The sequence below is a fragment of the Drosophila gunungcola genome (genome assembly GCF_025200985.1).
Source record: "Drosophila gunungcola strain Sukarami chromosome 3L unlocalized genomic scaffold, Dgunungcola_SK_2 000002F, whole genome shotgun sequence".
In the NCBI taxonomy this organism is placed as follows: domain Eukaryota; kingdom Metazoa; phylum Arthropoda; class Insecta; order Diptera; family Drosophilidae; genus Drosophila; species Drosophila gunungcola.
This window is the reverse complement of record NW_026453178.1, coordinates 6,563,945-6,588,899: the sequence shown is the minus strand read 5'-3', so window position 1 is coordinate 6,588,899 and position 24,955 is coordinate 6,563,945. Positions and strand designations below refer to the sequence as shown.

The window sequence follows — 24,955 nt, the reverse complement described above, 5'->3', positions numbered from 1 at the left end:
ATGTATTGACGCATACAGTATGTTTATGATGTTCTTGGTTTTGGCAACTTTTTGCCAACCTGTAGCGTCGCTCGTTGAGAATGCCCTCTATAAATTAGGATTTGCTGATAAGCCCCAGCTCTGGGAAAAGCAAATAAAAAAGGGCGCCTAATTGGTTTTTTCTCTAACAAAAAATTTAAATATTGTGGGCTAGTTGGAAAACAAAATTGTAACATAAAAACGCAATAAAAATTATTATGTTAATATTATTTTTTGTTCTCATAAAAAAGTACAAATTTCTGATCAATACTAAATAATAAGTAAATAAATACATTTTTATCCTACTAGAAAATAAATTCTTTAAAACAAAAATTCACACGTAATCGCCAGTTGATTATTTCAAATATTATCAGTCAATACGTGAGCTGTACAAATTGCCCATGACCGGGCAACTCATAAAACTCTCCAATTTAACACCTGCTTTTGGACAAAGTTTTGAAATTAAGTTTTTCGCTAGCCTAAGACATCAACACTTAATATACCATGACACGATAAAGAAATAGACATGATAAATTAATAAAAATAATCATTAAAATTACCCTGATATGAAAAAGGAAATTTTTAAAATATTTGAATTTAAACTGATAGCACAAGTATTTAACAATTAAACGATTTTTCAATTGATTTTTATTTGTTTTTTTTTCTATTGCTTTATTAGAAGTACGTGCGTGCGCACAGCAGGGAAAATGGAAAATGTTGCAGCCCCAACGCTCCATCTACTCCCCCAGTTATACCCGTCTCTACCATACACAAATAAATAAATGCCGCACAATCGAAATCTAAACAAAGAGATATAAAAAATCTGCCAACTGCCGCAACAGCACTTCCACAGAAGCTAAACAAGGGAAACTCAAAGTCCAACCCGTGAATATGAATGCAATTCGTATCTAAACGGAAGCTAAACATAAAATGTGGGGAAAATATGTAAGGCACTTTGGTCAAATCGATGAAGGAAGAGTTATTTTGCTGATAAGGGCGTGTCATATATATTGCACGATCCAACTCTAAAGGCAAATAGTTTCCAACAAATTGAACTTTGACCTTAAATGTATCGCATTATTACTCAAAATGTTACTTCGTAAATTTTCTTTTGAAAGTTGAGCAGGGGATTTAGAAATAAAGGTTAAAGATAAAATACTACACTTGACCTGTTTTAAAGGAAATTTTAATATGCCGTCTTATTCGATAATTTGTTTTTGGCATAAAAAGTAAAATTTGTATTATGTATATACTATTTTTAAATATTTTTTTATTTTTTTTATCGACTTAATTATTAAAAGAAATGATATAAACAACGCATGCCGACGCTTTCTATCGAATAATTTTGGGCTTAATAAAAAGTGACTCATTTTTCACTTGTAAAACACAATGCCGTTCAAACATAAATGTATGACATGAGTGAATCAGACAACGCACTTTCTAGACAAATATTACTACAATTGTTCAGTAAAAAACAAAAAGTAAAAGTTAATAAAATTATAGCTTCTGTTTAACTTCTGATTATTTTCATCAAAAATCAAGTTTATAAAAAGCTCGCGTGCTCCATAAATTTTCACCAGAGCCAGACAAATATTTTGCCAAGAAATGCCCGTTTATGTACTCCAATGTCAGTTTTATCACATCAAGCTGACAGCATCAGCTGAATGGGCAAAATAGACCTCGGGATCGGTCTGGGACTTTTAGTATTTGCCTCAGTTTTCTTTTGTAGCCAGATCAAAGAAGTTGGATTCGGATGTCACAGCGAATCAATCAACATGATTGAAGTACGTAATACCGTTCGACCGACTTCATTCCCTAAAATTCACATAAAAATTGTCTTCTCTATCTGTGACATTTCGTTTACCGATTACGTAACCAATAAATTGATATCGAAAGCCGTGCATATGGTGACTAGAAATGTGGGAATGCTAAAGCTTACTATAACTATTTCATGGCCATTAGTTACTGATAAGAACAGGGTCAATATAGTGGTAAACACCTGCCCAGAGAATCCCCTTCAGGGTTTCCAAAAGTGAGATTTAATTTACACAGAAAAAAGTAACCAGGAAAATATTCCTTTTTGTTTTAAAAGTTCAAAAGGCTTAATCAGAAAAAATTATTAAGAATTAAATTATTAAATCAGCATTTTTTTATTGCATAGCCTAAATATAAAGTTACTTTTTAAATATATAAATATATAATAGAATTGGTATTGTATTATGTTCATAATTTGATGATGAATGGCTTTCCTCGTGTTATTTAAGAATTTTCTAATCAATGAAGAAACTAAGCAAGATGTTTTAGAAGGCTGAAATTGTATTTTTGTTACTGTGTCGGACTTAAAACGCTGATTAACAAAGGCTGATGGAAGTGCTCGTGCTGCTGATAAGCAAAGTGGACACTTTCGATAAGAACTCAGGCAGCGATTTTCGCGCAGGCAGTTGTGAATATGTGTATAAATGTTATAACTATATACCGATTTTACCCTTCCCTTCGATTCCCTTTTGCGCTAATCTCGCTTTGGTCATGTGCGTTTAGGCCCATTGCATAAGCCATTTGGTTAAGGCCAAATGTGGGATCCCGTTTTTTGCACTCTGTTTTCACAGTAACCGGTTCGTTGGAAGAACTAATGAGGTCCCGCAATTACGGCAGTACAACAATTAAACCGGATTCGGCTTATTCTATGTATAATGAGCTCGCTTTTTATAAACAATTTCGTATTAGTCATTACTTTTAAAAATCGAGCGAATGAGAGAGAGAAATATGCAATTGAAATTATAACAACCTGATTCGGCAATGCGAAGTAAACTTAATTTTTTGGAGGAAATAAATCATTTAAAATTTTATGTGAATTTTAAGAAAAGGGTCCAAAAGATATAGATTTGAGTTTTAAAATCAAAAAATGTTAAGACTATTGGAAATAACTCTTTAAACAATAAGCATAACATATCTAATTCACAATTTAAAATGCAAATGCAATTAAGAATATTCATCTCAATAGGCCAGTGATCTTTTGATCCCCTGATTGGCTTAGCATATAACTGGCGATACCTTAAGTTTGACAGTCACCTTGCAATGGGCTAAACTTGACATTGATAGCAATGTTTCAACGGTTTTTGAATGAAAACAATACGGGGAAGTAATGGTATGATGCAAGTCATATTGCCAAACACAGCTTTTAAAATACATTTATGGAATTAGTTTTGGTTTTGTTGTCTGGCTGCCACTTTGTAGATCCGGTTTATAAAGTTGTTTACTTTTGTTTATGGAGTGCCGTTTTATGGTCACTTAGCGGGAATTGTGTCAGTTGGTAACGGGGACTTTTAGGTAAGCTAATGAGTAGAACTTTACATTATCGCGGCTGCGAATTGACCACCTGTGATTTATTAGTTGTTCTAAGGGTATTACGTGCTTTTCTCATATAATTTTACTCATATTTTTAGTTTTAATTGATCAAAAAAATATTCCCAACGTAAGATGTTATTAAAGATTGGAGTGTGGGTTTAAGCGCTTTAATACAATCCTACTATTTTTACTCAAGTTTGCCACCAGCTTTTTTGTTTATTGTATTAACACCATTTGTCCATTATAAGCCCTTGAACTGCCAATCCAGACATTGGCCATTAAAGTTATCTACCATGAACCGATTATTGTAGGTGATTATGATTTGTGCCAATGGAATGAATGACAAAATGCGCAAAATGCCCTCTACTGTTGTCCCATTTATCGCAAGTGTACGTTACTTTATTGAGCACTTAGCAAGTGGCTTTCGCTAGACGGTAATTGATGATGAACATCTTCTGAAAATACGTCAACGGTAGACACTTGTCAACGCAGCGTATGCGTAAAAAAGGCCAATAGCGAATATTTCTTCAGACAATTCTAAAAATTTCGACAAAGGCTTTGCGGTCACCAAAAGAACGCATGTTGATCAAACAATTAAACCAATTAGCATTCGCTCTGAAATCATGATTCAATTTAACGGAAACAGTTCACGAATTCTTCTATATTGTATTTAAATATCACCCAGTAATGGTGCATGCTTCAGTCGTGTGTGGTGGGTGATAAGACTAGCAGCCCGTTGTTTTTGGTCAAAAGTAATGCTAATTATTTAAGGTTGATTGATGTTATCTAACTGCTGTCGCGAAGTTCTCGGTTTAATGTATGAGCTCCATCCAAGTGGATTGTCGAAAATTTTCCAACGAATACTATCTCTCGATTTTAGTTGCTTTAAAAGTGTCAGTGTTGATAAGACAAACAAATTAGGAAAAGTACTTGAAAATCTTTAAGCGATTAAAAAAAAATTATTCTTTATTATTTGAGATAAGGTGCTTTTTAAAAAAACCGTTTATTAAAACCCAGACTTTATGATCAAACAAAATTTTAAATTACATGTTAATTTTAAGAGATTTTTATTTTGGTTTTTATATTTTTTTCGGTTTTTTTTTTATGTGATTTATTTTATTTTCAGAAACCAAAACACCATCTTAAGTCCTTGCCCAAAGGTGCCTGGAAGCGATTAAAAGACTTGCACGATCGCCAGAAGTGGCGGCGTCACTTACCAACAGAAAACAGTTTCCAGCATTCTCCCATCGAGAACGAAGCTGGCACTTTACTAATACCCATTAAACATAAGGAAAGCCCACCGAACAGAGTCACTGGAACAGTACCAAAGAAACCTCAAGAAGCTGATCCGTATCCAAATTGCCCGGTTGTTCGCTTCAGGCAGTTGCAATTTGAACGCGATCTACACATCCACCTCTTCACGGACACCAATGTGGAATGCGGTAGCAACCAAAAGGACATAGAAGTAGTGGAAGATTTAACCAAAATGCCTAGTGATAAAGAGAGTCAAGAGTAAGTTCTATTAAAATTGTTCTGTATTAAATAAACTAAATTAACATTATTAATTTTCTTGCAGAACCAAACCATTGAACAATAACAACACAAACGGAAATGGTGGCAGTGCAACGAGTAAGCCAAAGATCCAGCCAAAATACAGCATCCATCGGGATGTGCTAACGCACGAGGTGGTGATCAAGCAAACAGGCTATGCGGCCAGGGACAAGAGTATTCCCTCCTCCCTGCGAAACTGCTGGCATAGCTGGAACTTCTTCTCACTCTTCACCGGTGTGATTCCCATCCTGCAATGGTTACCCCAGTATTCACCCAGGCGAGATCTTCCGGGCGATATTATCGCCGGGTTCACCGTCGCTATTATGAACATACCCCATGGCATGGCGTATGGAATGTTGGCAGGAGTTTCGGCAGGAAACGGTCTCTACATGGCGGTGTTTCCAGTGCTGGTCTACATGTTCCTGGGCACCTCCAAGCACATATCAATTGGCACCTTTGCGGTGGCCAGCATGATGACGGCGAAGGTGGTGGACACGTTTGCCAACGTGGAGGATCACCCTCACGGGTTGCTGTCGAATGGGGCTAACACAACCTCTGCATTTGCGGATTCCATCGCCTCAACGACTGCATCATCTCTTTCGGTGTTTAATGAAACAGCCAGTTCATCACCTTTTCAGCAGTTGACTGCAATTGCGGATCCTATCACAAAAGTAGAGGTGGTAACCTCTTTGGCCCTTGCCGTGGGCATTGTAAACGTAAGTTGGCATAAATACGAATCATATACCTATCATTTGGGTTTTGTAATGTGGTCTACTTGGTCTACAACCTGTTAAAGATCTTTATTATTTGTGCTCTAAGAGTTCGAATTAATCTTACATTATTTAAGCTGATATAAGACAATGTCAGCTAACCATTTAGATTTAAGTCTGTTATGAATGATAATTATAATTAATTTATTTTAATCATTCAACAGCTCCTCATGGCTTTCCTAAGACTGGGAACCCTGTCGTCCCTGCTGAGTGAACCTCTGGTCAATGGTTTCACGACTGCTGCAGCATGTCACGTGGTCACCGCGCAGCTAAAGGATGTCCTAGGCATCTCAGTGCCCCGCCACAAAGGCGCCTTCAAGATCATATTCAGCGTTATCGATGTGATCAAGGGTGTGCCAGAAACGAATCTTGTGAACTTTGGCTTTTGCATGGCGGTGATCTTGTTTATGATGATTTGCAATGAGTGCCTAAAGCCGCGCCTGAGTAAAAGATGTCGCTTCCCCCTGCCCGCTGAGCTGATTATGGTGATCGGGGGCACCCTGATCTCCAAGTGGTTCAACCTGTATGTCGACTACAAGGTTAATCCCGTGGGAAACATACCCAGCGGGTTGCCGGAGCCAGTTCTTCCGCGCCTGGATCTGGTGCCAAAGGTGGCCGTGGATTCAATAGCCATTGCCATTGTCACCTATTCGATAATCATGTCTATGGGTCTAACGTTCGCCAAGAAGCATGGATATGAGGTCAGGCCGAATCAGGAACTGTTTGCCATGGGCATTGGGAACATGGTGGGCGGCTGCTTTTCCTGCATTCCCATGGCTTGCTCCTTGTCGAGGTCCGTGATCCAGGATCAAACAGGTGGGGTGTCGCAGATCGCTTCATTGGTCTCCGCCTCGCTGGTGGTGGTCACACTCATGTGGATAGGACCATTCTTCAGCAGTTTACCCAGGGTGAGTGCAGCCTTGCCTTTCCCATTTTAAGTTTCAAGTTATTTATATATTCTTGCTTTTTTCAGTGCGTTCTGGCTGGCGTGATTATAGTGGCTTTGAAGCCGATGTTTATGCAAGCCAAAGAGCTGAAAAAGTTCTCCAAGCAGGGCAAGTTGGAGATGTTCACCTGGATATCCACCTTCCTCTGCGTGGTGATCATCGACATTGACATCGGGTGAGTCTCAATTTAATGCCCAATGCCAGTTGTACTAGTTTACTAGTTTTATCCTTGCCTCCCTACAGTCTGTTGATCGGCATCTGCATCTCCCTGTTGGCCCTTTACATCAAGGGCCTGAAGCCCTACTCCTGCCTGTTGGGTTACATGCCAGAGGCACCGGGAATCTATATGGATCTCAACCAGCATCGGAACGCCATGCAAGTGCCCGAGACGCGTATCTTCCGCTACAGTGGATCGCTAAACTTTGCGACAAGTCTGTTTTTCCGACGGGCCCTGTACGAGGCGGTGGGTCTGGACAAGATTCCGCAGACAAAGAACTGCAGCAGCAGCAGCAACAGTAGTAGTCCCAGCAAGGGCAGCAAATCGAGCTATTCCCCGGTATCGCAGAACGGAGGGAAGGCCTATCAATGTCCAGCCAGAGCAGCCATCTGGTGGGTTCAAGATGCTCATCCTGGACTTCTCCATGCTGGGGCACATAGATGTGGCAGGATGTCGCACTCTCACCGATGTTAGCAAGGAGCTGAAGGCGCGAGGAGCCCGTTTGCTGCTGGCCAGCCCCGTGGACAGGGTGTACGACACCCTGGTGCACAGTATGGCGCTCAGCGAAGGACCCTTCGAGATCTTCCCCACGCTGCACGACTGTGTGGAATATGCCAATGCCTGTCGAACGGCGTGAGAGGGTCATCCTGATACTGATCCTGTGCCTGACTTCCCTGGAAGGGGATGCAGGGGAATGACCAGTTTTGTGATATGTCCAAGTGATAGCTTGTGAGTCGTAGCACCAAAACCCCCTTCCTAGTTCGCTAAGACCTATTTTAAACTGAATAGAAACAATGTAGCCGTCTACAATCAAGCAGAATAGGCTAAGTTTGTTTAAGTGCCTACAAAAAATTGACTTTTGTACTTAAAGCATATACAGCCCACCAGTCAAGGCAACCCATGAACTTCAGCGATCAATGAAGCGCATTGATCTAGTGCAATTTGTACCAAAATGAACAATTCAAACACACAACTAGTTTGTAGGGTTGTATGTATAAACTGTACATAAACATTAAACTGAATTTGTTGCTATTGTGTAAAATGGTTTCAAAGTATTTGGTGAAGGGAATCAAACTTAAAATGTTTATGTTTTCTTTCCAGGACTTCCACATGAGAGTTATCCTTTACTTTTGAAAGATTTATAAGAGCTGAAAAACAATATTAACTCAATCATATTGCATATCTTTTGGGGCATTTCATATTCATTGTTAATTTATTTCGGCCCAAAAGTAGGCAACGGATCAGTTTTCGGGGAATTTCCAGAGCAGTGTGTTTTTTTTAAGTGCCAATCCCTAGTGGGTAATTTTTTTTTTGCCAGGCCAGATGAAGTTTTAGGTTACACCTTCGCAGGTGTTTAGTCGCCAAAAGTAAGCCAGGTTTGGCCTTGACCCCTGGGGAGGGTTCATGAGAGTAGGCGCAGCAATTAATCAACAAAATATTTAAATTTGCACTTTACAGGGCAAACACAGTGTAGACAGCCCAGTTTTAACCCAAAATTCAGCCGGCGAATTACGACCACTTTTTGTGTCATTAATTAATAACTTTAAAACAAAGCAAACCGCCACAGATCCAAATGGGTTTTATTTCAACTAATTTTATTAGAAACAACAATGGGCGGACATTTAAATTCTTGATAAACAATAGATAAGATTACTTAAAGCTAACAATTGGGATATTGGTTACGGGGGCTTACGACTAAATTTACATGAATAACAAAGAAATAATACAAAATTATGCAACAGATAATAACAATACAAGCCGAATAATCGATTTTGAATACTTATCTAAATACGTATATACATACATAATACAAACGGACAGTTGAACTGCGTGGAGCCAACTTTATCATACACTCTTTGGGAATGTGGGCCTGGGTATCTCATTGCCTCTATTCGATCATGTTGAACAATAGACAGGAAAATATCATTCCAAAGATCTGAATGTAAGGGAGGGGATTTATTTAAAATGTAACAAAATAAAATATTATTTGTCTTACCATCAGAATGGCCACTGCTATGGAGGTGCCTCCAATAACCGCGGCATGATCCCTGATGAAGTTGGTCGTCACATAGAGACAGCCCTGGTTATACAGATTCGTGATGGTGGGAAAGATGGTGCACTCCTTGCGCTGGCCTCCAAAAAGTTCCTGGCAGCAGGACTCGGGCACCGGTCCATACCTATTCCAGTCGTGCCACGTGTCCACTCCGCAGCACTGCAGCCGCTCCTGGGTCAGATCCCAGGCCTGGGTGATCTCCCTCCTGCTGCCATATAAGGCCATCGTTGACCGCATTTCCTTTGGGTATTAATACAAGTTGGAGTGAAGTGGCACACAATTATTGGGGATTAGACTCACCTGCCGCATGGTCTGCTGGACTCGTTCACGGAACACGTAACCCAAGACGCCGCCAATTAGCATGGTGACGAAAACTAAAGCCACGATTATGAAATACTACGAAGGGAAAAAGAGGTGTTAAGGTACATGTTAAATGGTCTTTGCAAATTTTTAAGGAAGTAAATAACTGGGTAACTCTAATAGGAAACAAATTAAAAAAAAATTTAAACACAAAGCATTACCTTATCTTTGGCAGATTATTCTTATTAGAACTTAAGTTTAAATACCGAGGTTTTTAAAACTATTGGTTACGCACACTAAACTGCCTTTCGAATTTAGGTTGAAAATTGAAAATAAAAATATATCTTTGTAGGAAGATAGTTAAAAAATGCGTCAAAAGTATTGACAAAATCGATTACATAAATCTTTAAAACTGTTTAGGTTCTTTGATCTTAAATATACTCACCGTAAGTAGCAGGCACTTGACCTCCTTTCCAGCACCTACACAACCCAAAAAGGACACCAGGCAAATGATGACTGATGTAACGAGCAGGACATAGACAGCTCCAGAGAAGAGGTTTGTTCCGAGCAACTCATTGACAAAGCTACGATCCACGAGAGTCCACAGGGTAAGACAGAAGACAATGGCTCCACCCACCTGGAAATGATTGAAAAGGTATTATATATTTTTTATTCAATAGCTTAGTGACCTAAAGATCTACTCACGAATATCACAAAGTTGGCTACGAAAAGGCTGTACTTGACGAACTGCCCGCAGCAGTCCATTCGCGAACTGAAGCCCATATCGTCTTCCTATTAGGGATTAATAGGTTGTCATTAAACCATCTTCGGATATTAATTTAAGATTTTTTACTTTTGTCTATTGGAGACGAATCCCAATAGGAAATTGATGCAAGGAAGATGATGCAAGGAATTTGGGATGGGAAAATATGCAGAGGTTCTTGATGGCGCGACAGTTCTAGACGATAAAAACAGATAGGGATTATTTACACATACATAGCTTTAAATTAATACTTATACTAGTAAATTTCTTAAAGGGTTAATTAATTAATTAAGGAGTTTTGACTATTTGTTTGCTTGAATTAAAACAAACAATAACTAAACAGAGTTGATTAAAAAGTGTAAGTAAGTATGACATGCCTAATAACAAAATTTATATTAAACTTCAACTTCAAAGTTTGCCAATGAGTTTTTGAAATGGTGTTATTTTTTTATAATATAAAATCATAATATCTCAAAAATCCATTACAGATCTAGGCACTCAATTACATATTCCTTTCAAGGTTCTTCCGTGTAGGATCTGTCATTAATATACTCCTCTATTGATAGTTATACAGTTATAGTTATAAAATGAGGGTGAACATTAAAGAGTGGTGCGCATGCGCAGCTGTGGTTTCGGCCGACCATTTGCTGTTTCTAAGCCGGGTCCGAACCGAACCGAACCGTACCGCGAAGCGACCGAAGTACACTTAACCATGACCCACTTTTGGCAACGTGGCGAAGCTGCCAACGCAATGCGCCTAGACAAGCGTTCATTATCGGCGGTGGCTGTTGTCAGTTACGGCTCTTAAAAAGTTACTTCGGCTGCCTACGACGCATAAGACCCACTCCAAGGGTTTCCAGTTGAAGCTAGAGCAATCAAAATAAATAAATCAAAGTAATAGCCTGCCCGAAAAATTGCTATCTAATTATAGTGGCTTATTTACGAGTGCCGCCCCATCTCTGATTCATCTAAGCAGACTGCGATGTTCTAAATGCTAATTAAAAGTAATTGCAGGCTGAGCAATCCAGCCCCCTCCCCTCAACTATCTGGTAAGCGACATCTCATTTCGAACATTATTCGCCAAATTCAAATAAGTTGAGCCGCAGTTGAGTTCGCCAGGTAAGTGGCGCGGGCTATTAAAAATGTTCTCACACTGTCTGAATATTCACTATTTTTCATTCGACGTTATCATGTTGCTGGAATCGTGCCTGAGATGACAGTAAGTCATCTGAAAGTCGCCATTAATGACGGGCGTTGGCGGAGGGGCTGAAACCAATTAAGTTTATGGTAATTGTTAAGCTATACGTGCTACACATCATAATGGAGCACTTAAAACTCGGGTTGTGAGTCCTCTTACTTTCAAAAAAACCTGGGAAGCTTTTGAAGAGAAATATCCTGAATATATCAAACTTGTATATTTTGACAATTAAGGAAAAAAATTATAAAATTAAATGTATGTGACTTCGAGCACATAGCTACATATTTTATCGTTGATTTGTCCTATCGAAGTTTTTTCCTATATTCATGTGAACATATAGTAGAATAACATGATTTAAAAATCTATTTTTAATGCAGGAAGATACTGTAATTATTTTTTGTTAGGTGGTTACATTGGTAAATAAACATATTAATTTACTTACAAGTTTGCCGTCCCTTAGCACAAACGAAGTTTTCGTTAGGTAACCAATTTTGGCGGTTTTCTTTTCTCAGCGTTCGCCTATGTAAATTGCCTCCAAGTTGTTGTTTTGCAAAACACAAGGCAAAACAACACAAAAGAAACAGCTACTTATTTTAGCTTGCACTTGAATGCACAGAAACTTTGGGAGTGAGTGGCTACAAAAAAAGAAGAAAAATATTTGTTAAAAATATATTTAACATATCTATTTATCAACAAATGATTTTACTTATTTTATTTTGTTAGGTTTTTTTTTAGTGCAGCTCATTTAGCGTATTTCCATTGATAAACCATAGTTAATTAACATAACTTTCGAATATCCATTAATAAAATATCCAAATATTATCCACGAGGTTTTTTTGTTTATTTTATTATTTTTCTTTTTTTTTCATTCAAATCGCATGAGCTTGCTAAGTTTACGTAGATATATCAATTTATGCAATATTCGATAATATTTAATCTTGATTTTTTTTCATTAAACTTTTTTTAGTACAGGTTTCTTGCATTTGTTTTGAGAGTCACTCGCAGTTGATAATTGTTATTGAGTTTTATTTGATTGTTGATGTTGTTGCTGTTATGTCAATTGCAGTTCTCCCATGGCAAACAACTTTTTTTTGCCGTTTTGCTTTTAACATTTGTTTTAACGTTGCGTCACATTTGCCAAGGTAAAATTATCCTATTCAGACTTCTAACTAGATCATAAGGATATTTCGCGTAGAAAAGAATATATGTTTTTCACGTTGTGGCGTATAGATTAGCCTTATTTTCAGAGATCGCCTTACAGAGTGTGAGTGGAACGGGGGAAAATGACTGAATGTGGACGCCGACGACTCTACCGCTTGAGAGCTGACTTGAAACTGGTTGTGGGATCAGTCGGAGCGATCGGTTTTTTATAAGTTTCGCTTACAAAGAGCTTCGTTGTTCGGCTTTTTCTGGTCTTGTCTCTCGCAATTACAATAATTCCGACTTCAGCGTTTTGGGAGTTTAGCTCTGCAGGTGCAAAAGAGAAGGGATATGCTCGCTTACAAACCGTAAATACTTCTGAAAGTTTTTAAACTTTTCTTATATTTATTCATATATTTTTCGGTTTCTTTAGCTGCTTCCCTTCGTCGAATCGGGCTGTGAAAATGCTTTAAGCAAATAAAACGTGTTCGCAATCGGTTTAGTCTTCCGTTGACAGCCGGGGTCTTTGTTACAAGGGCTTTATAGGACCCAAAAACAAGCAATTTTTAAACATTAATTTTTATATTTTTTGGAAAAAAATTTAGTAAATTGTAGAACCATGTTTGCTTCGTATTTATAAGTAATTAAAATAAAAATATTTCTTTAGGATAAGATCAAAATATTCCTAATAATCATGATAATCCTAAATCCTTGGTTTTTAATAATAATATGATGCAGCACCCTTTATAGGTTTGCTGTATGTTTTTAAATAGAAATTATTATTTATTTGAACTGCAGCACAAAATAGGATGTATTTACTTCCAAAGTCGTTATCTTCCTTTGCCTCAGTGAATTGCATCCAATTTCAATGTCTGCATCAGAGAAAAACCTTCGGAAATTAACAGCTTAATCTTGTTGTTACCCAAACAAATAGTCTTGAGTAATTTCGTAAGCAATTTTCTAGCTAAGGTCAAAAAGTTGACTGCCAATACACAAATAGCTCCAGCCCCTAAGTTTTCGAGGGAGCTTAACTTACACTCCACAGCGCGGTTAAAAACGCTCAATTTAGTTGTTGGCTTGGTTAGCACTTTTATGGCCGTGTTAACAACAACCGCCCGCTCCCACCCCCGTAGTTTCCGTTAAGTTGCATGACGAAAATAGAAATAAATAATAAATAATAAAACATGAAAAACAATTACTCTGCCTGTTTATTTCGCATCTTATTCACCAGCTGTGGGAACCTTTTGCGTTTTATAGTTGCCATAAAATCAATTTCCACACACTCATAGGCAGGCGCCTTGTGATAAAATATTGCACAAAAGTCGTATATCAACTGTGTGATTCCTTCTCAAGTGGCCAAGATATCATTAATATTACTGGGAATTCTCAATTCGGTTCCAGGCAAGTCAATTTCGCCTATGAAAACATACATACTGAGATGCGATTAACGTGAGCGAGCTGAAAGCCTCGTTGAGCTCGCCGAAGGTGACAAGCTTCAGAAGCGTTAAATTGTAGCACTTAAAATGATTTCAGTGAATCGAAGATTAGGCTACAAATAAATGACAAGTTCTAGGGGATATATTAAAATTTAACAAACAATTTAAGTATACACTATTTATAGTACATTTAGTCTGAACTATATGCATAAGTAAACGGTGTTTAGTATATCTACAAAAAATTTATTTTTTTATATTATTTTAGTTTTAAGCAAATGCGAACAACATTTTCATCTCAATACTGTAATAATAAAACATCTTATTATATATTCCAAAGATGGATTATTGCCTTATTAATTAACCAATCATTTGAATATTTCATTAATAAATTAATGAGTCCATGTGAATGCATTATGATCTTGAATAATTCATTGGAAAAGTTGAAAGGTTAGCTTTATATTGCACTCGTAAAAGCATTTTTCTCTGATATTCTTGATTGTAAAAAACCCCTGAAAAAAAATGTCAGTTTCCATGCAAAGTCACCTTAAAATACCTCTAACTTGAGGGTTGGCTATCATTTTTGTGGACAACCACAAAACGCAACCGACTCTCAGATCTTGACCAACTCAAGTTAAGTAGATTTTCCCATGTCCAAGCAAACCTCAAGTGCATTCAGAGGCCTTGGGCAGAAATCATTAAATGGCTAATCAGTTGGAACAATTGTGTTCCCTTTTGGCCGCCGCTCAGCCCAAGTTCAACCTCCTCCCACGCAAACATACCGATATTGGCCGAACAAATAGCCGAAAAATACATCTCAGTTTAGTCATGAGCCTGCTAATTGCTCGGTGTCAGCTCCAGCGATTGTACGTGGTGATGTGTCAGCCAAAAGCGTGATATTCTGCCATTCGATCTGGTCAGGTATTTTCGACTGTAATGCCTAGTAGCTCGTGCTTCCTAAAGTATACAAATTTATGAATCTTATGCAATATATGCCCAGTTAAAGAGACGTTTCCGGTCCCGTACTTCTGATCAGAATCACAAGCTAAAGAGTTATTTGTGTGTACGCAGATAAGAGCTATCCACATAAAACAACTGTTAAAAAATCCAGCCGATTGAATGTCTATATATCATCATTTTCGGGTAAAATTAGGAATATTTTGGGTATTTCAATAAATAGGGGAATATATTGTTTTGTTGCTTGCAACTATTCAATTTTATTTCTAGAAATATTTTTGAGTTTGTGTTGCTTTGGTTTCCATTTTTTTCAAAACTATGCCGTGACGGAGATTTACTTAAAAAAACTTTATTAAGAATAAAGCTTAACAGAACTTACTGCTGTAAACAATTACAACAAACTTAATCCTATAATACTTCCTAACAAAATCCATAAGTGCAGCGAACCAGTGCCGGCACTTGAGTTCGTTTCCGTATTATTCCACCACTCCCAATTTCCGTTGTGATAAGCTGGATCAGCCCTTGAGTCCGATTTGGGAACTCGGGCGCTTGGAATCGCAGATCGCCGGATTTGCGCCACCTCTTCAGCGAGTTCCTCCAGTTGGCGTGGATAAAGTTGGGCCAAGTTGAAGCGCTCGCAGGGATCTTTTGCCAGATCGAAAAAGCAGTGCGCTCTGAGGGGTTCACATTTGAATTGGGGATCTAGGGGATCCTGTCCGTCCACAAGGGGACACTCCTGGGTGGCTTCGCTTCGCATCTGCCGGATGCGATCCTCGGTTAATCCCCGATTTCCCAAGATACGTTGAACTTCCGATGCCAGGACATACTCTCCGTAGTTCTCACTCAATGGATCGTCTTCGTTGGACTCCAGTTCCCCCAACCACTGATCGTATTGACCACCGAAGCTGCTTCCGTTGACGTACTTAAGAGTATCCCTCATGTACGACGAGTAGCCGAAAACTTCATCCAGAACGTGAATCATTGTTCTGGGCTTCGGCTCCTCATTGCCACTCAGCGAAGGCCAGAGATTAATCCCGTCCAGCTGGAGATCTTGCGGCAAGGAGACGCCAGCAGCTCCGGCCAGTGTGGGCAGCCAATCTATGGCGTGGATCGCCTGATTGGACACATATCCTTGTTCCTTGAGCAGCGGACTCCATAGAGCTCCAGCCGATCGAATGCCACCCTCCCAGGGAGATTCCTTTTGCTGTTAAAGAAACACAATCAAATATTAATAAAATAACAATTTGATAATAACTACACTGAAAAAACGTGGAATAGTAAAAATAATTATGTGACCATTGAATTTAAAAGTGTTTATTTAATATTTAAAATAAATATTAAATCATAATATAAATGCATTCACTTTCAAGATTTAATATTAATCTCTTTTAACTAACTCTTTAAATTAAATTTGCAGTTATTAAATCAGTTTTTAAAATAGTCAAAAAATGCTCACACTATAATTAATAAAAAAGACCTCTTTTAAGAAATAAAGCTGATCTTTAAGCATTCACTTTTTAGGCATTATAGTTTTAAGTTCAACATAACTTTTGAAGACATACTAAATTATGTAGTTTTTAAATTTTCGGTTTTAAAAGCTTTTGCTTGTTAATTGACTAAATAAAAGTAAACGTACAAGACGCTTGTATTAAGCTAGACTTTTTTTTAGTATTTGTGCTTGTAATTTCATGACTCAATTTTCAGTGCAGACTTTGAAAACCTTTCCTAACTTACCCCGCGATAAGGAAAGTTAGAACCAGCATTGGAATGGATACCGACGGTTGGTGCTCCATTGTCTGAGTAAAGTAAAATAATGCTGTTATTCAGCATGTCATTATCCTTTAAGGCACCAATCGTCCGAGCCACACTTTTGTCCAGACTTGAAATCATACCTTTGATAAGAAAAATATTGATAAGTATATACTTCAATTCAACAAGCCAATTCTCGCACTAAGATTTAAAACTCACCAGCGTAGGTGCGCCGTTTGGGATCCTTGATGTGGGAAAACTTGGACACCTCCTCCTCAGGAGCCTGCATCGGATTATCCTCGTTACCCGTGTGTACGGCCAAATGACTGAGCACCATGAACAGCGGCTTGCTCTTGTCATGCTCCTCAATGATTCTTTTGGCTTCCGAAGTAAATGCTTCCGTGGCGTAAGTTCCGTTCGCTTCGGGACAGGGTTTCAGATCCCGCCGGAAATCCAGGCCAGCTGAATAGTTCCTGTCCAACATTCGAACCTGGTGGTCGTAGTAGTCTATATAGCCGTTGTAATAGCCAAAATGGTGGTCGAATCCTCTCATTGTGGGTGTGAGATCCTTTCGCCAAAATCCCAGGTGCCACTTGCCCACCAAGTGGGTCGAATAGCCCGCCTCCCGGAAAATTTCCGGCATCAGTCGCTCTCGCTTAGGAAGACTCCAGGGCTCATCGGTTATGATCACAAAGTGCTGCATTCCTAAAAATATATTGAGTATTAAATCATAATATAAAAATTGATTTTTTAAACTTTAAATATTTAAATTATTCCTAATTAATTAAAGTGTATTTTATTTAAGTTAAATATGGCTTAAACATAAATTAAATAAATGAAAAAGTTTTAAAATTTCCAAATTTAAAGTAACTGGATGGAAATATATGAATGAAAAGCAGAATTGATTTGGTCTTACTAGGTTTTTAGTGATGTTAAGTTATACTCGTTACTTGTAGATTAAAAGGTAATAGATTAGAATAAGCGTTTCCGACCATATAAATTTATATGCTTTTGATCAATACCAAAAGCCAAGTCGATCTAGTTAAACAAAAGGTTATTAATAATGCTGTTATTTGAGAAGTTTTAAGCTAAAGGGTTACACTTCGACAAATGGCGTCAACAAGAACCCAATTGTTTTCTGGGGACATGTTTGTTTTTTTTTATCATTACATTACCCGTGTGTATGGGATATTTTCCCGTTAGTAGGGTGGCCCTCGACGGAGTGCACAAATTCGGAACATAATGCTTGTTGAGCACGACGCCATTGTAGGCCAGGGCATCGATGTTGGGTGTGAGAATCTGGTTTGAGCCATGGAAGCTGACATCGTTCATACCCTGGAAAATAAGTGTTAGTAGGTATTTTATAAGAGTAACTATTTCGAATGCTCTCTCACCATGTCATCGATCAGTATTATTATTATGTTTGGCTTAGTAGAGTATCCAGATCCATTCGCCAGGCTGAGTATGGCACTCACTACCAGCAGACCATGGATTGTGCCTAACATTGTAAATAGACTTAGGACATCTACTTTATCCGATCATATAATGTCCAAGTCCGGGACCCTAAAAATATAATTAAAATGTTAAATATGTTGTCATATCAAAGTAGTTGGTAATCCAGTTAAGCAATTTGTTTTCCATATTCCTGTATTCCTCGATTGCAAAGCTCTTTTCAATATTATAAGTTTAACGAATCAATTCAAATAAGTTATTGATACATTCTTCGGAATTAACATTTTGAAATCAATCTAAAATTGTTGCCCCATTTTAGTTTAATAAGGAAATGTTTTAAAGGTAGTAAAAGTCTCACATATTTTACGCTTGAAACTCTGAGCGAGTACAGATTGTTTTAAAGCTCCTGATCGTTTTTGGTAATACTTATGCTGAAATACCAGCATGTAACTGACTTAATTATAATACTGCACATCTAGGCAGTATCTGTCTGATTTTCAACGACAATTTTGGCAATTGGCAATGGTACAATGTACAATCTGCCCAATCCCCCCTACTTCTTCGCTTTCCTCTTGACCTATCCCAGGGCCCATTGCGCCATGTGGCCGAAAAGTTCATTCAACCATTCGCGCAAGTGTTGTCCAATTGTTTTGCTTTTTTTTAACAACAATTGTAAAGACATTATATAAAACGCCAACATGAACACTTGCATACTTGTACTTGTACTTACCGTCGCCGTGAGGAGTTTAATTTCTTTTTATCTTGGCTAAAACTTTGGTTTAATTGTCGCAATAGGCCATAAAAAAGCAGGCATTAATGAAATCGAGGCAGATAAGCAAGACAAGCCGTAAAAATCTATGAACTGTGCAATTGTTAAAGCATTTTAGACGAGTTTAAATGGGTTAATAATGCTGCATAATTTGGGTGGAAATAAAAGTGTCGTGCGAATGGAATGGAAATTCCAGTCACGACATGTGTATTGTGAATTGGATTGTGACTGAGAATGGAAACGCCCAGCGGTCAGGTGATGACCTTCACAAGCTGTTAATATCGTGACCTTGCTTAAACACATGTCTCTTTATCAGTTTCAGTTCATCGTACATCATTGGAAAGGTTCTTGAGTGTAAATCTCCCATTAACGAAACTGGTTTTGTGCAAATAGCTATAAACTTTTTCCAATTCAAAAACTTTCATGATTTTGGGCGAGCTCAACCACCTGGAGGTTGAGCTCCAGAAATGCCAGTGGGCCCATTAGGTTCAACCACAACCACGTTAGTTAATTACAGTGCAACCTGCTGTTGGCCAACTAAAAACATTTGGCAAATCTTAATCTTGAAATTGTGAAAAGGTAATATATCTGTAAAAGCAGCAAGTCCATAAAAATTAGCCTCCCATACCAAACTAACATTGAATGTTTTTTGCTAGCTCAAACTAAATAAAACGAAAATTTATATATTCAAAATATTATTGTAATCCACTTTGGACTTGTAAATGTTTATAATATACCATAAATTTCAGTCTATAATATAAGCTTAATCTCTAATATCATCAAAGTCTCTTATTAATTATTTTCCGAAAAGTAATTTAGACTTTAATCCTACAGATATTATTAAACGTTTAAGGTTGGCGAGAAGTAGTTTGTTTAATCAGGTGTTCTTTAATTTAGCTACAAAAGACATTGCTCTTTTCATAATGTCTTCATAAAAGCAGAGATTTTTTAATTTAGATAAAAATTTAATTAGCAAAACAACGTATGATTACTAGTACATTAGGATTTTAAAGTTAGATATTCTGAAAAACGAATATAAAGAGTACATAATATATGTACTACTTCATTTATTTGCCAGCAAGCGTCAGCTTTACTTAATTAGTCTTATGTCAATTTTATTTCGTCTGTCACACTCACATTGGCAACAACTTTGCAACTAAGTAGCTTAACTCTTTTAACACCCAACACTTAACACTTAACTGTTTTTCCGGAATCAGCTTAAAATTTTGACGATGCAGGGTGATCGTCGATGATCCTTCCCCAAGCGGCTTCTCCACTCGACTAAACGCTCCACTGGCTTTTGGCGCTTTTAAAGTGACAACGTTTTCGCACACTCCGATGACTGCGAGGAGCGCGAAAAATAATCGTATAAAAGTCCAAGCATACTGCTATAAAACAGCCCACGAAATAATCGTATAAAAGCGAAAACACACTTGCTATAAAAGCAAAAGCAAAAGCAAAACGCGGTTTTGCAAAGGCAGATAAACAAAGTAAATCCAAAGCTACTTAGTTTAAAATATTACCGGCATTTTAAAGGGACAGATCGTTTGAACTAGAGCGTTACCTTCCTGGTTGACTAAGGTCAGGGTTCTTGTAGCTCTCTCTTTGATAAGATGGCTCAGTTGATCCCGTACGATTTGGCCTTGTCGATCTGTATGCCATGTTTTGAAGGTTAGGCATTTCAGAACTCGATATATGTTATATTGTCAAACACTTTATTTTAGGGCAAAATTAAGTTAAAAAACAAATCTTTTTAAATGGAAAATATTCAGCAGAAAAACATAAACAGTTAAGAAACCGCTGCAAAATTGCAGCTTTTGTTTATGGTTTTAAGTTTAACACAGGAAATAATTATTTGTTCGTAAAAATCACGTTGCCAGGATCCGAACATCCTTTCAACTAAATAGCCTTTTTAGTGTGGCCAGATAATAATAGTAATTAAAAAATCTTATCTAATCTAATTTAAGGCGAAATTCACCAAATCTAAACAAACTGACCACAGAACTTTCAAGTGTTAATCATCAATCCAGAAAAATAGCCAACTATCTAATCACATTAATAACTCCCCCTTAAGAATCTTATCAGAAACTTAGACCACTTGGGAGAGACCTATAAAAGCTTCTTCCAGATGGTGATGACCACAACACTTCTTCAGTCGACGAACGAATCATGTTCTCAACCAAGAGCTCTGCATTTGTGGCCGTACTCCTCGTCCAATTGGCGACTCTCATCCAGGGAGGAGTCTACAGCACGGAGGACAAGTGGGTGCTCATTGACAAGACCATGGATCTGCCGGAGGAAGCAGTTCTCGGTGGCTTTGATCCCGATGGTTACTACAACTACGTGGGCCGTGTGGTATACAGCAGTAGTATTCTGCCCGCCCGAGTGGTTCCGGAACTGGGAAAGGCCACCTACAACACGGACACTTTGGGCAACCAAGCTACAACCTATGAGGTCCTGGTGTCCAATGCCACCGTGAGCTACCACTGGATCCGCAGTTTCGATGGCTACCGGGAGAAGAACGCCGTAGCCGTGGGAACCAGCGCCACCAACGATCGCGTTTTCATCTGCCGCGTCCGTTGCGATGAGTCACTCTTCATTGGCACTTTGTACCTCGCCAAGCGGATGTGCATCGTCAAGTACGATAACCTGCCGCTCCGCCAGTTCGACAAGTACGAGATCCTCGTCAGGGAGCACCATGTGGCTGAATTTATTCCCTACTTATATCAAATTGCCAACTGAGTATTTAAAATAAATAAATTATTTATTAAGCGAAATTATTATTTTGGCTTTTGTTTATTTTTTTTATTTTACCACTTTGATTATTGATTGGTTTTCTTATTATTGTAATAGACATAAGAACTTTAAGTAAGTATAACAATTTTTGTTCACCAACGTTCTTTACAGGGTGGTTTTTGCATAGAATTAATTGAAATAATAACAATATAAGCTATTAGCACATTCAAATCTAACAATTAAAAAAAATTACATCTCTGTCGGATATAGCTAATTTATTTAATGCGAGGGGAGGGGGCCCGAACGTGGTTACCCCCGGGTCCTGATTTTCTTTCTGCGGCTTTGGTCATTAAATTTGTAAATATACTTCCTTGACACAAAGAATACTTTGTCTTAGGAATATATATTATTATTATAATTATTTTGTGGTAGATTGGTGCTTTGATGATCCTACTATGTCATTTTTAGACAGATAGAAAAAAAAACCACCTTTTTTATTTAAAAATATATATTTAAAAAAAAATGTTATCTTAAGACTTTAACTTAAAGAACAACTTGATGTGATTACAATTCCTCAGTGTATTTATTATGACAACGGGGATATAAGTTTTGATTTGAATGTACATATGAAATGCAGCCTAATTTATTGAAAGAGATTTCTTTGTCTATAATGATGTTATAATAAAACGAAAATAATATTAAACTTCTAACTACAATTTGCACTTTAACTCCTATTTCTAGTTTTTTAGTCAAAAGAGTGACATATATTTATATTTATATTGAGATATATATTTTTAGAGGATTGCTTAAAGCTAAGATTAAGGGGACTTCCGTTCGGTTAATTTTTGTAGATGTTACTTAATCTTACCAAAATTTTGCCAAAAAACCAATTATCTAATCTTTAAGTAACCCCCCAGGAAATGATTTATAATACTTGCCGCCAAAGCAGAAAAACCTATAAAAACGGTCGTCAAATGGAGATGTTCACGACAACTTGACCAAGCATGAACTCCGCCAAGAACTCAAAAATTCTGGTCGTAGTCCTCCTCCAAATGGTGGCCCACATCCAGGGAGGAGTATACAGCACGGAGGACAACTGGGCTCTTGTGGACAGGACAAGGGACTTGCCGGAGGAGGCTGTTCTGGGTGGCTATGATCCCGAGGGTTACTACAACTACGTGGGTCGAGTGACCTATGTCAGTAGCATTCTGCCCGCCCGTGTGGTTGCGGAGCTGCAAAGGGCCACATACAATACGGACACGTTAAATTTCGCAACTGTTAATTATGAGGTGCTGGTGTCAAATGCCACCGTGAGCTACCACTGGATCCGCAGTTTCGATGGCTACCGGGAGAAGAACGCCGTATCCGTTGGAACTGACAGCGTTAACAATCGCGTCTACATCTGCCGAATCCGCTGCGATGATGGACTCTTCATTGGAACCCTTTACCTTTCGAAGCGGAAGTGCATCGTTAAATACGACAACTTCCCGCTCCGTGAGTTCGACAAGTACGAAATCTTGGTCAGAGAACGACTTGTGGTGCCGCTTCTCCCAAACGATATTTAGAGTGATATTTAACATTGATTGCTAGCAAAGCAAATGCATATTTATTTATCAAAAATAGCTTTTTTGTACTCTTAATTGATTTGTCTTGTTAATAAGATAAAAACTCAGGCATGGATTTTTACTACTTTGCACACTGTTTGCAAATACAAATTTGGGGGCATAAATACAAAAAATAATAATACAAACGGTAAACCATTAACACTTGGTTGTCATAATATATATAAAGTCTGAACGACATGTAACCATAATGTGTGATAATTTAATTTAATTAGTTATTTAATATAATTTCTTGCTTTACGACGAATAAAAAGATTTGTCAATTTAAGCAATAGTAAAAAATCGATCTTTACTTTTGCCTAACACTAATGTGAATATTAAGAATGTAAACAAATTTACGAAAAGGATGATCAACAGAGGTTATTCGCAGTTTTTATTTATAATTACCATTTGACTCAAGTTAGTTGATATTACGTTATTAATTCAAATATGTTGTGACACTTTTGATTTGATAAAAGCTCAAAAGGCAAGTTTTTAATTTTCTTAAACGATACATTTTTTTACTCCGAATTAGATTATAAACTTTGATGTTAAAAAAATTTGAAGAAAAATGTTTTTACCCTTTTGGACCGAGCAAGTATGCTATTTTTAAAACAAGTAAGGTAACAACCGGTTTCCTTTAAAATTCAGAAAATAAAAAGGCAAAACAATAAACCAAACTTATGAAATAACAGCAAGGGGGATTTTTTTAAATTGCAAATATCTGTTTTTTTTTTGAGGGTGCAAAAAAACTAGGTTGAGAAAAGTCACAATTTGTAGGTTACTCACCGAAACCGATGCTATCAATACCAATCTTTTGATAGCGATAGGTAATATAGGAACTGCGAGATAAGGGGCGACTATAAAAGCAGTTAAATAGCCGGCCTGACAATTAAAGTGAATCCATCAGCCCGACAAGATGTACAAAGTAGCCGGTTTGGTTTTGGCCCTGTTTGCAGTCGTCTACGCGGTTCCGTCGACGTATGGTGAGCACTATAAATTAAGGAGGGTTATCTCAATACTTAATATAAATGCGTACTTCTGCAGATAATGAGCACGTGTGGATTGCTGGTAACCTCTCTTACGCCGTTCCCGACAAAGCAGTTTTGGGTGGATTCGATCCTTATGGATTCAACACCTATGTGGGCCGTGTAAAGTACCTTAACAATATCCTGCCCGCCCGCGTGGTTGTGGAAACCGGCGTCGCTTACTTTAATACCGAGACCGCCTCCTCGAAGCTCCTTGTGTACGACCTCCTCGTGGCTGGGAACAACCGGACCTTCGTCTGGGCAAGGAGTTTCGATGGATTCTTCGAGAAGGGAGCCGTTGCCGTGGGCACTACGGTCCAAAATGAGCGGGTGTTCTGCTGTCGGGCAAAGACCGATGGAGCAATCCTGATCGGCACCCTCATTCCCAGCCAGAAGGTTTGCATCATCAAGCATGAGTCCCTCGCCCTGCGCAAGTTCGACAAATACGAAGTGCTGGTGGCCAAATAGATTCAACTATTTATAACGCTGCTTAGTAACTAAGATCTCTAGAAAACTTTTGGATTCCCGTTAAAAATAAAGAAAATACAATTTATTTGGATATCGTTTTGTTTCTATTGCTAAAATATTAAAACATATTAAATATATATTTAATATATTTTATATTTCTTAGAGTCATAATGTATGCAGCTCTTTATATCCGAGTATTTATATAGTTTTTAGGGATTTCCACTTGCTTTATGTGAAGTGTGATCATACAACATGTTTAAATAGTTTGGAAGCTTGAGGTTAAGGTCAATGCGTGTTGCTAAAACTGAAATCTATATATCTATATCTTAAACAATTGATTGAAAACAATAGTTTAGACAAAAATACTGCGCTCTAACTAATATAAAACCAGAGTAGAGTTAGAGTACCAAGCTTTTGTTTAGTGCCTAGCAAAAAAAAAAGAAGGTTTTAAAAATGTATT

General features: G+C 37.8%; 6 protein-coding genes across 7 annotated transcripts; 4 read left to right on the top strand and 2 right to left on the bottom strand.

Moving 5' to 3' along the window:
* Positions 1 to 1,778: 1,778 nt before the first annotated feature.
* Positions 1,779 to 7,890, top strand: LOC128257445 (solute carrier family 26 member 6). The gene is given in 7 exon segments (XM_052988456.1): positions 1,779 to 1,802; positions 4,490 to 4,875; positions 4,940 to 5,630; positions 5,849 to 6,592; positions 6,658 to 6,806; positions 6,875 to 7,211; positions 7,213 to 7,890. Coding segments are annotated over 7 exon segments (2,589 nt in total). The 5' UTR covers positions 1,779 to 1,793; the 3' UTR covers positions 7,486 to 7,890.
* A 520-nt stretch (positions 7,891 to 8,410) lies between these two features.
* Positions 8,411 to 12,577, bottom strand: LOC128257621 (CD151 antigen). Of its 2 annotated transcripts, XM_052988698.1 has the most exons (8): positions 12,422 to 12,577; positions 11,605 to 11,797; positions 10,055 to 10,159; positions 9,907 to 9,993; positions 9,647 to 9,838; positions 9,202 to 9,297; positions 8,845 to 9,141; positions 8,411 to 8,784 (listed from the first exon to the last, which is right to left on the bottom strand). In XM_052988698.1, exons 4-8 carry the CDS (start codon positions 9,982 to 9,984, stop codon positions 8,737 to 8,739), a joined length of 711 nt encoding a protein of 236 aa, XP_052844658.1. In that variant the 5' UTR covers positions 9,985 to 9,993; positions 10,055 to 10,159; positions 11,605 to 11,797; positions 12,422 to 12,577; the 3' UTR covers positions 8,411 to 8,736. The 2 variants fall into 2 exon arrangements, with proteins under 2 accessions (XP_052844658.1, XP_052844657.1); XM_052988697.1 differs by lacking the exon at positions 10,055 to 10,159.
* A 2,448-nt stretch (positions 12,578 to 15,025) lies between these two features.
* Positions 15,026 to 19,972, bottom strand: LOC128257659 (arylsulfatase B). Its single transcript, XM_052988755.1, has 6 exons — positions 19,863 to 19,972; positions 17,836 to 18,004; positions 17,617 to 17,776; positions 16,661 to 17,146; positions 16,427 to 16,584; positions 15,026 to 15,896 (listed from the first exon to the last, which is right to left on the bottom strand). The coding sequence occupies exons 2-6, from the start codon at positions 17,944 to 17,946 to the stop codon at positions 15,084 to 15,086; spliced, it is 1,728 nt and encodes a 575-aa protein (XP_052844715.1). The 5' UTR covers positions 17,947 to 18,004; positions 19,863 to 19,972; the 3' UTR covers positions 15,026 to 15,083.
* An 844-nt stretch (positions 19,973 to 20,816) lies between these two features.
* On the top strand, positions 20,817 to 21,439 carry LOC128257311 (uncharacterized). The gene has a single exon (XM_052988269.1). It carries the CDS (start codon positions 20,832 to 20,834, stop codon positions 21,402 to 21,404), a length of 573 nt encoding a protein of 190 aa, XP_052844229.1. The 5' UTR covers positions 20,817 to 20,831; the 3' UTR covers positions 21,405 to 21,439.
* An 883-nt stretch (positions 21,440 to 22,322) lies between these two features.
* LOC128257509 (uncharacterized) lies at positions 22,323 to 23,012 on the top strand. The gene has a single exon (XM_052988550.1). The coding sequence runs from the start codon at positions 22,403 to 22,405 to the stop codon at positions 22,961 to 22,963; it is 561 nt and encodes a 186-aa protein (XP_052844510.1). The 5' UTR covers positions 22,323 to 22,402; the 3' UTR covers positions 22,964 to 23,012.
* An 858-nt stretch (positions 23,013 to 23,870) lies between these two features.
* On the top strand, positions 23,871 to 24,586 carry LOC128257510 (uncharacterized). Its single transcript, XM_052988551.1, has 2 exons — positions 23,871 to 23,985; positions 24,047 to 24,586. The coding sequence occupies exons 1-2, from the start codon at positions 23,919 to 23,921 to the stop codon at positions 24,493 to 24,495; spliced, it is 516 nt and encodes a 171-aa protein (XP_052844511.1). The 5' UTR covers positions 23,871 to 23,918; the 3' UTR covers positions 24,496 to 24,586.
* Positions 24,587 to 24,955: the final 369 nt, after the last annotated feature.